Source organism: Pelophylax lessonae (genome assembly GCF_965119305.1).
Source record: "Pelophylax lessonae genome assembly, chromosome: 12".
NCBI lineage: Eukaryota > Metazoa > Chordata > Amphibia > Anura > Ranidae > Pelophylax > Pelophylax lessonae.
Genome location: NC_138779.1, coordinates 198,135,424 through 198,150,723, shown reverse-complemented (window position 1 = coordinate 198,150,723; position 15,300 = coordinate 198,135,424). Strand labels below are relative to the sequence as shown.

The window sequence follows — 15,300 nt, the reverse complement described above, 5'->3', positions numbered from 1 at the left end:
CTGTGTGCTTAGGGTCATTGTCTTGTTGGAAGGTAAACCTTCGGCCCAGTCTGAGGTCCAGAGCACTCTGGAGAAGGTTTTTGTCCAGGATATCCCTGTACTTGGCCGCATTCATCATTTTGCAACCAGTCGTCCTGTCCCTGCAGCTGAAAAACACCCCCACAGCATGATGCTGCCACCACCGTGCTTCACTGTTGGGACTGTATTGGACAGGTGATGGGCAGTGCCTGGTTTTCTCCACACATACCGCTTAGAATTAAGGCCATAAAGTTCTATTTTGGTCTCATCAGACCAGAGAATCTTATTTCTCACCATCTTGGAGTCCTTCAGGTGTTTTTTAGCAAACTCCATGCGGGCTTTCATGTGTCTTACACTGAGGAGAGGCTTCCGTCGGGCCACTCTGCCATAAAGCCCCGACTGGTGGAGGGCTGCAGTGATGGTTGACTTTCTACAACTTTCTCCCATCTCCTGACTGCATCTCTGGAGCTCAGCCACAGTGATCTTTGGGTTCTTCTTTACCTCTCCCACCAAGGCTCTTCTCCCCCGATAGCTCAGTTTGGCCGGACGGCCAGCTCTAGGAAGGGTTCTGGTTGTCCCAAACGTCTTCCATTTGAGGATTATGGAGGCCACTGTGCTCTTAGGAACCTTAAGTGCAGCAGAAATCTTTTTGTAACCTTGGCCAGATCTGTGCCTTGCCACAATTCTGTCTCTGAGCTCTTCAGGCAGTTCCTTTGACCTCATGATTCTCATTTGCTCTGACACGCATTGTGATCTGGAAGGTCTTATATAGACAGGTGTGTGACTTTCCTAATCAAGTCCAATAAGTATAATCAAACACAGCTGGACTCAAATGAAGGTGTAGAACCATCTCAAGGATGATCAGAAGAAATGGAAAGCACCTGAGTTAAATATATGAGTGTCACAGCAAAGGGTCTGAATACTTAGGACCATGTGATATTTCAGTTTTTCTTTTTTAATAAATCTGCAACAATGTCAACAATTCTGTGTTTTTCCGTCAATATGGGGAGCTGTGTGTACATTCATGAGGAAGAAGAATGAACTTAAATGATTTTAGCAAATGGCTGCAATATAACAAAGAGTGAAAAATTTAAGGGGGTCTGAATACTTTCCGTACCCACTGTATATATAATATTTTTTTTTTTTTTTTTTTTTTTTAGCACGTTGCCACCTTTATGTGCTTTTTATCTGGATTAATTTGATTATCCACTTAGTCACCTTATACCAGTCACCTTAAATATTGCTTTCACCTATACCACCCAGTAAGTATAGGGACACAGGCTTTTTTTCTTATGCACTTGGTCACTTTATTTGCAATTTTATTGCTTTTTATTATGTACTATTCACAAGATTGAATTACCCCCTGGGTCATGTATATTTAATTGTTTGTCACATTTGGCAGCACCACTCACCTCCCCCCCTATTCCCAAACAAAGTGAATAAAAGCTGCTAGAAACACCACAGCGGGACAATTTATGATAAACCATAGTTTGCCAGGTTGAAAACAAAAAAAACACAAGTCAACCTAGTTCAACCAATAGTAAAAAATAAACAGAAGACCACCATATACACAATCCTATAACCACAGCTGAGCCACAATTCAGTCATGGTAAACAGGGGTGGCAATTGCCACCCCAGCTAGCCCTCTGGCTCCGCCACTGACCGCAGCAGCTGCCCACAGTCCAAAGCGGCCCCAGGGAAGGCAGCCGACCGGGAAAATTTCCCGGTATCCCGGAAGGCCAGTTGGGCACTGAACATGATGAACAAACTTGGGAAGGTTAATCTGGAAGATTGGATAGTTACTCTATATGCCCGTTTTATACCAAAGTTTTTAACATTTAAAAAAAAAAAAAACACTGGCCTATCCTTCACGACAGTTATCCATCTGTACAAGAATTTCAGCTTCCTCCATTACCCTCCTATTAGCGCTGTGGTCAGACCATATATGACAGATTAGATAAATCTGATCAATATCATCCAAAATTATCTAAAGCTACCTTTCTCCACCTTTATCCATATCTTAGCTGTGTCCAACGTAATAGCATGATAAAAGGGAAATCGTTTAGTCATCCACATAGAAGGTTCTAATATCCCCATTAAAGATCATATTCTTGTCAATCGTCCTATGTAATACACATAATAAAATGCCCTTGTGGGTTATTATATTTAGGAGAAACTATTCAAAAAGTAAAAGACTTGACTTGGGTACCAAAGAGGGTTTGACCAGATTTCCTGACCACCACTCCACCAACCACTTATAAAAAATGACCAGACATGACACCAACTGGAGTTTTAATGGCCATTGCAGCCTTTTATTGACCAAATAAAAATAGCATTAACATCAGACAGTATTAAAGGGGCCCCAAGGTCCTTATGGGCATGCACTACAAGTACCTGCGTAATCACCATTTTTGACCTCCAGCTGCAGAAAGCACCGACTAGGAGACAAACCAACAATGCAGGTACCACCAGACTTGACTAGTGTACCAAAGAGGGTTTGACCGGACTGCCTGATCACCACTCCACCGACCACTTATCATTAAAAAAAATGACCAGATATGACACCAACCGGAGTTTTAATGGCTATAACAGCCTTTTATTGACCAAATAAAAAGAACATTAACATCAGACAGTACTCAAGGGGCCCCAAGGTCCTTATGGGCATGCACTACAAGTACCTGCGTTACCATCATTTTTGGCCTCCAGCCACAGAAAGCACCAACTAGGAGACAAACCAACATCACAGGTGCCACCAGCCACAATAGTGGGAGCCATACCCAAGACAGGTCCCTCCAAATGTACCTTTTGCCCAAAACCATAACACAGGGGTCTTCAAACTACGGCCCTCCAGTTGTTCAGGAACTACAATTCCCATCATGCCTAGTCATGTCTGTGAATGTCAAAGTTTTGCAATGCCTCATGGGATGTGTAGTTCCGCAACCGCTGGAGGGCCGTAGTTTGGGGATCCCTGCCATAACACATCCAAGAACCTCGTGCCCTGCCAGCCGCTATGACATGAATGCCCCAGCTCAGTGACCTGCGAAATATAGAAAAAAAGACCAAAAAAACTGCAAAAAACCCATAAAACCCTAAGGGAGGGACGGTAAGAAGTTGTCCCGTCCACGTTTTTATCCAACTAAAGATCGTCCCAACCTTTCCCATGCTCCAACTCCTGAAGCCCCACCTCCTCCCACCTTTTCACCAATCCTTATTACGTTATCCTAACTCCTCCTATGCTCAAACCCCTTCGGACGGCCCTACGTCTAAGTTTGCTCTTTACTCCGGGCCTCCCTGGATCGCTCGTCATAAATACTCGATCAGGGATAAATTGGATAAACTCCCTTTGGCTAGACATTCCATGGAAAAAAAGGACACACTGTCTGACAATTATAATTCATGGGGATAGATGGGGTACCAAAGAATAGACGTGGAGGTGATAGAGAATTAACCCTTAAAAAAAAAAAGATAAGTACGTATTGAGGCGTCTCTTGGGATTGGTAGATGCTTTAGCTCCAAAGAGGGTGTTACCCACACTGCTGACTAGTGATAGACCGATATCGTTTTTTTAGTGCCGATACCGATATTTTGGTCATCGGATATCGGTATTGGCCGATATTTTCGGACATTAAAATTTTTTTTTTTTCTTCACAGGTACTCTTGTGGAGGGATCTGGGGGGTATAAAAGACCCCAAACCCCACCTCTGCACTTAAAAGCATTCAAAACGCCATTCAACTATCGGGTTTTTACATGGAGACCCGATTAGAGCCCAATGCGGCTTTGATCGGGTCTTCTCTTTGGCGGCCGTGCAGGCTGGTTGCTCGGGTCTCCCGGTGGGACGGGAGACCCGGGCGAGCCGCGGAAGGCTGTGGGGGTACGTCCCCTCCAGCTCCTTGTAATGACAGCCGAGCGGCTTCTCAGCTGCACCAGTTGTCATTGCAAGACAGCCGACCGCCGGCTATGGACTCCGGTACCGGGGTGATGCCTCTAGCTGCAGGCATCACTCCGGTACCGCACTTTCCGGAAATATCGGTAACCTCAGGGGCCAATTCCGATATATCGGGGAAAGTGCATAACAGCCCTCGATATATCGGCATTGCCGATAATCAGTCGATCCCTACTCTGCACAGCATAGGGCAAGGAAGCTGAGTGTAATCTGACACCTGAGTGGAGGGAATGGACACACACCCCTCTACACACCTCTAGCTGCAGACATCACTCCGGTACAGCACTTTACCGAAATATTGGTAACCTCAGGGGCCGATTCCGATATATCGGGGAAAGTGCATATCAGCCCTCGATATATCGGCATTGCTGATAATCGGTCGATCCCTACTGCTGACCGTTATTTTTCTATGCTAGTGCTCTCCTGGAAAAAGCCTTCACCCTCCGCCATCCAGGCATGGAAGACGCTTGTAAATAAAGCACTTCCCTATTATACGGCAACCTATGCCAGTAGGGGAATACCCAATAAATTTGAGAAGGTGTGGGGCGGATGGATAAAGAGTACCTCTACCAGGGGTGTCCAAACTTTGGCCCTCCACCTGTTCCGGAACTACAATTCCCATTTTGCATTGCATATCTCTGACATTCACAGACATAACTAAGCATGATGGGAATTGTAGTTCCTGAACAGCTGGAGGGCCATAGTTTGGACACCCCTGATCCACAGTGTCCGATTAATCTGGGAGGAGTTGGAAAGCCTTCTATTCATGAGATAGATGGTTTTGACTGGATAAATAGGTGTCTAGAGTCAGACTTCAGGATTGCAGTCATAGCAGGGCCGGGACAAGGGGTGGGCAGGAGGGACGGCTGCCCTGGGTGCAGTTTTTTTGCAGGGATTTGGGCGCCCTAATCCTAACCTTAAGGAAAGGAGGGGGGCACAGTTTGGCAGCTTTGCCCTGGGCGCTGGATGGCTTTGTCCCGGCACTGAGTCATAGACCCCCCTCTTCGCAGTGAGAAGCATTTGCTGACCTGTCTTAGCAGTGTAGAGTTACTGCCCTATGAGCTTCTGCTACTGTCCCAAACTAACCCCGTATGCCTACAGAGAGATATCTGGGCCCCCCCAATCAAAATTTTGCCATGGGGCCATTTTTTCCTCACTTTTTTCTTGAAAAAAAAAACATCCCAAACTGCTTTGTATTTTAGTGTACAGGGTGGTAAAGTGTATGTAGTATACAGAGCCGGGCAAACTTGTTCATCACCTTCTGCAAACACTCAACAGCAAAGCAAAGTCCACTTATTGTAGCGTTTATTGTCTTCAATAGAGGAATAAAGTCTTTAGATCCAGGCGTTGGCGGTCACATGACAAGCATGTAAAATGTTTTATATATACAGTATATATACCAGTTTATGTGCTTTTAGTGAACAATAACTCTACTTCTACACTGCTTTAGTCACGTACTGCACATAAAATAACAGAAGCCCAGAGGATTCTGGGATTGCTTGTATGAGGGGTAATAGCGGCCGGCAGACACCGGACAACATTCTGGACCAGTTTAATTGAGAAACCAAAAAAAAAAAAAAGAAAAAAACAAAACCCGTATGAGAAAATTTTCAATTAATTTATTATAAAACTAATTAACAATATACAAATGTATAAACACCCTACAAATGAAAACTACAAAAAAATGTTTTGTATATATTTTTTTTTTGTAGGGTGTTTATATACAGTGCCTTGCGAAAGTATTCGGCCCCTTGAACTTTGCAACCTTTTGCCACATTTCAGGCTTCAAACATAAAGATATAAAACTGTAATTTTTTGTGAAGAATCAACAAGTGGGACACAATCATGAAGTGGAACGAAATTTATTGGATATTTCAAACTTTGTTAACAAATAAAAAACTGAAAAATTGGGCGTGCAAAATTATTCAGCCCCTTTACTTTCAGTGCAGCAAACTCTCTCCAGAAGTTCAGTGAGGATCTCTGAATGATCCAATGGTGACCTAAATGACTAATGATGATAAATAGAATCCACCTGTGTGTAATCAAGTCTCCGTATAAATGCACCTGCACTGTGATAGTCTCAGAGGTCCGTTTAAAGCGCAGAGAGCATCATGAGGAACAAGGAACACACCAGGCAGGTCCGAGATACTGTTGTGGAGAAGTTTAAAGCCGGATTTGGATACAAAAAGATTTCCCAAGCTTTAAACATCCCAAGGAGCACTGTGCAAGCGATAATATTGAAATGGAAGGAGTATCAGACCACTGCAAATCTACGAAGACCTGGCCGTTCCTCTAAACGTTCAGCTCATACAAGGAGAAGACTGATCAGAGATGCAGCCAAGAGGCCCATGATCACTCTGGATGAACTGCAGAGATCTGCAGCTGAGGTGGGAGACTCTGTCCATAGGACAACAATCAGTCGTATACTGCACAAATCTGGCCTTTATGGAAGAGTGGCAAGAAGAAAGCCATTTCTTAATGATATCCATAAAAAGTGTCATTTAAAGTTTGCCACAAGCCACCTGGGAGACACCAAACATGTGGAAGAAGGTGCTCTGGTCAGATGAAACCAAAATCAAACTTTTTGGCAACAATGCAAAACGTTATATTTGGCGGAAAAGCAACACAGCTCATCACCCTGAACACACCATCCCCACTGTCATACATGGTGGTGGCAGCATCATGGTTTGGGCCTGCTTTTCTTCAGCAGGGACAGGGAAGATGGTTAAAATTGATGGGAAGAGGGATGGAGTCAAATACAGGACCATTCTGGAAGAAAACCTGATGGAGTCTGCAAAAGACCTGAGACTGGGACGGAGATTTGTCTTCCAACAAGACAATGATCCAAAACATAAAGCAAAATCTATAATGGAATGGTTCACAAATAAACATATCCAGGTGTTAGAATGGCCAAGTCAAAGTCCAGACCTGAATCCAATCGAGAATCTGTGGAAAGAACTGAAAACTGCTGTTCACAAACGCTCTCCATCCAACCTCACTGAGCTCGAGCTGTTTTGCAAGGAGGAATGGGCAAAAATTTCAGTCTCTCGATGTGCAAAACTGATAGAGACATACCCCAAGCGACTTACAGCTGTAATCGCAGCAAAAGGTGGCGCTACAAAGTATTAACTTAAGGGGGCTGAATAATTTTGCACGCCCAATTTTTCAGTTTTTTATTTGTTAAAAAAGTTTGAAATATCCAATAAATTTCGTTCCACTTCATGATTGTGTCCCACTTGTTGTTGATTCTTCACAAAAAATTACAGTTTTATATCTTTATGTTTGAAGCCTGAAATGTGGCAAAAGGTCGCAAAGTTCAAGGGGGCCGAATACTTTCGCAAGGCACTGTATGTGTATATATATATAGCGGCAATAAATGTTTGTGTGCCTCAAGAAGTAAAATCTATCTGGGATGTTGTGGCCACCAGGCTCCAGTGTGAGGAAATCTGTTCTTTGGAGGCTGTCACTGCTGACCTCCATTTCTAATTTCTCTGGCTGACGTTCTCACTCTCTATATTCAGAATGGAGTCACCCAATCTGCTTTCTCTTTCCTAAGATTAAACAGCCATTATTCCATTACCCCCCCCCCCCCCCAAAGGTGCAACCTAGAGCAAGACATACCTGCATAAATCATGTTCAGGCCAAGATCCTTGATGAGTTTGGAGTCTCGGTTAGCGGTTTCCAGCACGGGATCGATCAGAACGGCCTCCTTACTGGCCTCATCGGCAAGAAGATAAGTATATGTAGAGCTTTTGGGCTCAAAGAGCTGAAGGGGGAGGGGAGAAAAAAAAAGACAATTAGCAATACATAAAGTGGTTGTAAACCCGTACATATACCCAGTGCAGTGACTGACCTCAGCTAAAAGCATGGAGATTAACCAAATCCTCCCATAAAAGTTGTACCTGTTTATCTGCAGCACTCTCTCCTCTACAGCCCTTCAAAATTCTCAACACACACAGAAATTCTGAGATCCAAAAGGCAGCGGATGGAGGTCTGATGTCACACTCTGCACAGCATAGAGCAAGCAGCTGAGTGTAATCTGAGACCTGAGTGGAGGGAATGGACACGCACACCCCTCTACACATGCACATCTGAGGCTGTCTATTAGTGATCGACCAATATCGTTTTTTTCTTGCCGATACCGATATTTTGGCCAATGCATATCAGTATCAGCCGATATTTTTGTACATTAAAAAAAAAATGTTTTTTTTTTCTTCTTTGACAGGTACTGTTGTGGAGGGATCTGGGGGTCTAAAAGACCCCAAACCCCTCCTCTGCACTTTAAAGCATTCAAAACCCCAAGTTTGGCTGTTTTAAATGCTGTCATTTTTTTTTAATCTGGCGCCGAGTACCCGGAAGTGATGTCATGACATCACTTCCTGGGTTTTTACATGGAGACCCAATCAGAGCCGCTCTGATTGGGTCTTTTACTTCGGTAGCCATGCAGGCTGGTTGCCCGGCTCTCCTGGTGGAACGGGAGATCCGGGCAAGCCGCGGAACGCAGCAGAAGGGGGGGGGGGGAACGTCCCCGTCCAGCTTCTCATAATGACAGCCGAGCGGCTTCTTAGCAACATCAGTTGTCATTACAAGACAGCCAACCATCAGCTATGGACGCCGGTACCGGGGTGATGCCTCTAGCTGCAGGCATCACTCCGGTGCAAGCACTTTCCGAAATATCGGCAATATCGGTAACCTCCGGGACCGATTCCGATATATCGGGGAAAGTGCATATCGGCCCCCGATATATTGGTGTTGCCGATAATCGGTCGATCCCTACTCTGCACAGCATAGAGCAAGGAGCTGAGTGTAATCTGAGACCTGAGTGGAGGGAATGGACACACACCCCTCTACACATGCACAACTGAGGCTGTTAATCACCTACCATGTGCTGCAGAGGAAAGGGGATTTTCCAGTTAGCTTTGCAATAGTTTGGAGCAATCAGCCCCCCAAGTTATGAAAATATTCTCCAAGCGTTCTCCAAGTTTGGCTGTTTTGAATGCGGTAATTTTTTGTAATCTGGTGTCGAGTACCCGGAAGTGATGTTATGACATCACTTCCGGGTTTTTACACTGAGACCGGATCAGAGCTGAATGCGGCTTTGATCAGTTCTTCTCTTCGGCGGCCGTGCAGGCTGGTTGCCCGGGTCTCCCGATGGGACGGAAGACCCGGGTGATCCGCGGAAGGGGGGGGGGGGGCGACGTCCCCTCCCGCTCCTTGTAATGACAGCCCAGTGGCTTCTCAGCCGCATCGGTTGTCATTTTCAAGACAGCCGACCGTCAGCTATGGACGCTGCAGGCATCACTCCAGTACAGCACTTTCCTGAAATATCGGCAATATCGGTAACCTCAGGACAAGCCGTGTAAGGGCAGGGGGTGGGGGGACGAACCGTGTAAGGGCGAGGGGGGACGAGCCGTATAAGGTCAGGGGGGGAGGGGGGGACAAGCCTTGTAAGAGGGCAGGGGGGACGAGCCGTGTAAGAGGGCAGGGGGGGGGGGTGAGCCGTGTAAGGGCAAGGGGGACGAGCCGTGTAGGGGCAGGGGGGACAAGCCGTGTAAGGGCAGGGGGTGGGGGGACAAGCCGTGTAAGAGGGCAGGGTGGACAAGCCGTGTAAGAGGGCAGGGGGGGGCGAGCCGTGTAAGGGCAAGGGGGACGAGCCGTGTAAGGGCAAGGGGGACAAGCCGTGTAAGGGCAGGGGGGAACGAGCCGTGTAAGGGCAAGGGGGAACGAGCCGTGTAAGGGCAAGGGGGAACGAGCCGTGTAAGGGCAAGGGGGAACGAGCCGTGTAAGGGCAAGGGGGAACGAGCCGTGTAAGGGCAAGGGGGAACGAGCCGTGTAAGGGCAAGGGGGAACGAGCCGTGTAAGGGCAAGGGGGAACGAGCCGTGTAAGGGCAAGGGGGACGAGCCGTGTAAGGGCAGGAGGAACAGTGGTGAAGGCATAGTTTGTTAGAGAATAACGACAGGTTTCCTTTTGACAGAAAAAAATGTATCTTTCTCTTGCATTATCCATTAATATAAATACAAAAATATGTGCAGCGCTAGAAAAAAAATTGTCCAACAAATTGAATTGTCCAATCACAGGAAACATTCCACAAAAACGGAATTAACAGTGGTAATGAAAAAAGTCCAACATATATGAAAATGGTGCAAATCAAATAAGTGCAGCAAATCCCGTCACCAGTGAAGGTAAAAATATGTTGCGCTCACCAGATAGATGGGACCCCAAACACCTTATAGTGTAGGAGTCAAACAGGCTTATAAATGATGGAGTGTCCCCACAGATGTTCACCGATTCCAATGGAAACCATGCATATCTCCAGCAGATGAAATTGTTCAGAGATTCCCCTTCAACATGATGGGTGGTAAATCCAAAAAGAAATGGGAGGGACATATAGCGTAATATTGCTTTAGCTGTCTGATCCCCAGCTGCCCACTATAAGGTGTTTGGGGTCCCATCTATCTGGTGAGCGCAACATATTTTTACCTTCACTGGTGACGGGATTTGCTGCACTTATTTGATTTGCACCATTTTCATATATGTTGGACTTTTTTCATTACCACTGTTAATTCCGTTTTTGTGGAATGTTTCCTGTGATTGGACAATTCAATTTGTTGTACAATTTTTTTTCTAGCGCTGCACATATTTTTGTATTTATATTGATGTATCACTCTCTTTAGTTCAGTGATTGGTGTCAGCTGCTTACACTATTCTTTTAACCACTTTACCGCTGAGTACCGTAGTACTACTGCGGCAAAGTGGCTCTTGTAGGTCTGACGACGTAGGCCTACGTCGCCAGACTCCTCCCCCTGTAGGCGGCGCTCGCGCGCCGCCGGAGGCGCGCTCCCGCTGTTTTCAGTCACAGCGGGAGTCGGGCCAGGGGAGGAGCAGCGGCGATCGCCGCTGCTCTGCCCCGATCGTCGGGGAATCGAGTTTGGAGATGTGTAAACAGAGCGGGCGGATCTCCTCAGTGACAGGGAGTGACAGAGCGGACTGTTCAGCATAGCTGGACATCCGATCTGTCCTTGTCTCACAGTCACCCCCCCCCCCCCACACGTCAGTAAGCACCAGGCATACATTAACCCCTCCCTCTTCGATAAAATTAACCCCTTCCCTGCCAGTGTCATTTTTACAGTAACAGTGCATATTTATAGCACTGATTACTGCAGTAATGTCACTGGTATCCCCAAAAGTGTCAAAAATGTCAGTCACGGGTCCGTTCTGTCCGCCGCAATGTCGCAGTCCAGCAAAAAAAAAAAATCGCAGATCGCCGCCATTATTCGTTAAAAAAAAAAAACACCAAAAATGACAGAAATCTTTCCCTTAGTTAGTAAACGCAATAACTTTTGCGCAAACCAATCAAAATACGCTTATTGCGATTTTTTTTTACCAAACATAGGTAGCAGAAAACAAATTGGCCAAAAATTTTAAAAAAAATTAGATTTTTACATTTTTTTTGGGGGGGAATTTCATATAAAAAAATTGTTATTTTTTCAAAATAAACGCTCTTTTTTTGTTTATAGCGCAAAAAAAAAAAAAAAAAAAAAAAAAAAAAAAAAAAAATCGCACAGGTGATCAAATACCACCAAAAGAAAGCTCTGTTTGTGGGAAAAAAAGGACGTCAATTTTGTTTGGGTACGACGTCGCACGACCGCGCAATTGTCAGTTAAAGTCGCACAGCGCCGAATCGCAAAAAGTGGCCCAGACGTAAGACAGCAAAATGCTCTAGTGGTAAAGTGGTTAAGTTAGCGCAATAATTCCTTCTGTATTTTGTTAGTATCCATTACTATGCATTACTTATCCTGCAACACAGCCCAAACAAAAAAAAGTGTACTTTCTTATTACTTTCCCATTCTCAGCAGACAACTACCAAAACTGTAAATCTTTTGGCCATCAGAGGAAATGTCCCAGTCGCAGACATTTGTCCTCCTGTCATTCGGTGAGTATTGGGTGTTGCACAATACACAATCTAGTTGTACATCTCCCCCCCCCCCCCCTGTGTGAAAGGAATCCGCCTGTCCACAGCTACACCCCTCCCAACTGTGACTTTCCCACAAAACTTCCCCCACTTGCACCATTTCCGCCTCTACCGCTCAGACCGGCAGCTCCACTCACTATAGAGGTGTCCCCGCAGAACACTGGACACGTTTTTCATGAAAGGGGCCGAGTTACAAAAATTAAAAAGACAAAAAAAGTGGTTTTAGCTTTAACCCCTTGTCTACCAAGGTGAGATTAAAACATGCTCACAGCTGCTGCAGCCAGGAGGTGGGTATTGATTTTTAGGTTGCATTCACAGAGTATTTGAAAACCGTTTTGTTTTTTTACTTTTTTTTTTTTGCGCATTTTTTTTCAATGCCAGACAAAAAAGCAGTAATAAAATCAGAAAATCCGCGCTAAGGAGTATATTTAGGCTGCGGCCTACTTCAGAAATACAGCCCAAAAAGGAGATAGATATAGATATAAATATAAATAAGAGGGGGGGGGGGGTAAATGGCGCTGCCTCTGTGTTTTATGTCTAGATGGGGTCACTTCAAACAAAAACTATAAGCAGGGGGGAACCTCATATAGTGGTATTACCTCTTATAACAGCACATTACATATAATCAATAAATATGGACATACGACTGTGGAAAGTGCAACAAAGTGCTGTGTTATAGTGCAGGGAATAAATGAATAAATATACAGTGGGTACGGAAAGTATTCAGACCCCCTTAAATTTTTCACTCTTTGTTATATTGCAGCCATTTGCTAAAATCATTTAGGCTGCATTCACACTTGAGCGTAGCGTTTTTTACCGCGATTTTTACCGCGATTTTTTCAGGCGTTTTTCATTGACATCTATCAAAAACGTTGGTAATCAGCCCAAAAAGAAGCTCATGTACTTTTTTCAGCTACAGGCGTTTTGCAAAACGCTCAGATGTGAACAGGGGCCATTTAAATGAATGGGGTTTTACTTGTTGGGCGTTTTGGAAGCGTTTTTGGAGCTGAAAACGCCCAGGTGTGAATGGAGCCTTAAGTTCATTTTTCTTCCTCATGAATGTACACATAGCACCCCATACTGACAGAAAAACACAGAATTGTTGACATTGTTGCAGATTTATTAAAAAAGAAAAACTGAAATATCACATGGTCCTAAGTATTCAGACCCTTTGCTCAGTATTTAGTAGAAGCCCCCTTTTGATCTAATACAGCCAGGAGTCTTTTTGGGAAAGATGCAACAAGTCTTTCACACCTGGATTTGGGGATCCTCTGCCATTCCTCCTTGCAGATCCTCTCCAGTTCTGTCAGGTTGGATGGTAAACGTTGGTGGACAGCCATTTTTAGGTCTCTCCAGAGATGCTCAATTGGGTTTAAGTCAAGGCTCTGGCTGGGCCATTCAAGAACAGTCACGGAGTTGTTGTGAAGCCACTCCTTCGTTATTTTAGCTGTGTGCTTAGGGTCATTGTCTTGTTGGAAGGTAAACCTTTGGCCCAGTCTGAGGTCCAGAGCACTCTGGAGAAGGTTTTTGTCCAGGATATCCCTTTACTTGGCCGCATTCATCTTTCCCTCGATTGCAACCAGTCGTCCTGTCCCTGCAGCTGAAAAACACCCCCACAGCATGATGCTGCCACCACCATGCTTCACTGTTGGGACTGTATTGGACAGGTGATGAGCAGTTCCTGGTTTTCTCCACACATACCGCTTAGAATTAAGGCCAAAAAGTTCTATTTTGGTCTCATCAGACCAGAGAATTTTATTTCTCACCATCTTGGAGTCCTTCAGGTGTTTTTTAGCAAACTCCATGCGGGCTTTCATGTGTCTTACACTGAGGAGAGGCTTCCGTCGGGCCACTCTGCCATAAAGCCCCGACTGGTGGAGGGCTGCAGTGATGGTCGACTTTCTACAACTTTCTCCCATCTCCTGACTGCATCTCTGGAGCTCAGCCACAGTGATCTTTGGGTTCTTCTTTACCTCTCTCACCAAGGCTCTTCTCCCCCGATAGCTCAGTTTGGCCAGACGGCCAGCTCTAGGAAGGGTTCTGGTCGTCCCAAACGTCTTCCATTTGAGGATTATGGAGGCCACTGTGCTCTTAGGAACCTTAAGTGCAGCAGAAATCTTTTTGTAACCTTGGCCAGATCTGTGCCTTGCCACAATTCTGTCTCTGAGCTCTTCAGGCAGTTCCTTTGACCTCATGATTCTCATTTGCTCTGACATGCATTGTGATCTGGAAGGTCTTATATAGACAGGTGTGTGGCTTTCCTAATCAAGTCCAATCAGTATAATCAAACACAGCTGGACTCAAATGAAGGTGTAGAACCATCTCAAGGATGATCAGAAGAAATGGAAAGCACCTGAGTTAAATATATGAGTGTCACCGCAAAGGGTCTGAATACTTAGGACCATGTGATATTTCAGTTTTTCTTTTTTAATAAATCTGCAACAATGTCAACAATTCTGTGTTTTTCTGTCAGTATGGGGTGCTATGTGTACATTCATGAGGAAGAAGAATGAACTTAAATGATTTTAGCAAATGGCTGCAATATAACAAATAGTGAAAAATGTAAGGGGGGTCTGAATACTTTCCGTACCCACTGTATAAATGAATATTCAATATAAGGTGCTCAGCGGGAGGTGAATATATAATTCATATGGTGTACTGGTAAAATATCAAAAAAAAAAAAAAAAAAAAGGGGGTGAATTTCTGCGCTAAAAATAAAATAAAAAAATAAAATGTGTAAAATAAAACTGCGAAGCTGCTAACACTAGATCAACAGACAGTGATCCAAAAAAAAAAATAAAAAAATAGTGTAGCGCTAAACCAATCATATCACATGTGAATGCAATGAACATAATCATAGTATAATGAATAACATATACAAAAACATCTATGAAGATCAAAGAATAAATATAGTGCGTGATAAAGATCCAAGAAAGTTCCAAAAGTGCACAAAAGTCCCAGTAAATAAATGTGTAATCTCATCCACGAAGGAGGCTTGTTTGGGAAAGCTCCTCTTGTGACAACCACATGGAAAAGAGCGTGGGGGGGGGACACCACAGTGCAGTAATATAGGAGGCTGCTTACCAGAACGGTATGGCCAATCAAGTTAATGAAATGGCCTCACAGGCATATGGGTAAAGGTAGACTCCAAAATCACCAAACTGCACCTGGGAAGGACGGTATCCACAGTATACTCAAATTGCCAAACAGATGCAGGTATGTATGGAAGATATATGACAAACACCATAGCGTAATCCCGTAAAGATTTCCAACAAGATTTATTTAAAAAACAACTTACAATAATCCAGAAAAAGACAAGCACATAAAAGTGTGAGGCTGGAGATCCGATCCTGGCGTCCAGCGTC

The 15,300-nt window shown here is 44.6% G+C and overlaps 1 protein-coding gene across 1 annotated transcript in view; it reads right to left on the bottom strand.

Annotated features, from left to right (window-relative positions):
• Positions 1–15,300, bottom strand: part of ETHE1 (ETHE1 persulfide dioxygenase) — a 36,660-nt gene that overhangs the window by 17,601 nt on the left and 3,759 nt on the right. Inside the window, exon 2 of the mRNA XM_082273118.1 lies at positions 7,584–7,728. Within this exon, the coding sequence (XP_082129244.1) occupies positions 7,584–7,728 (145 nt within the window). The remainder of the gene's footprint in view (positions 1–7,583; positions 7,729–15,300) is intronic.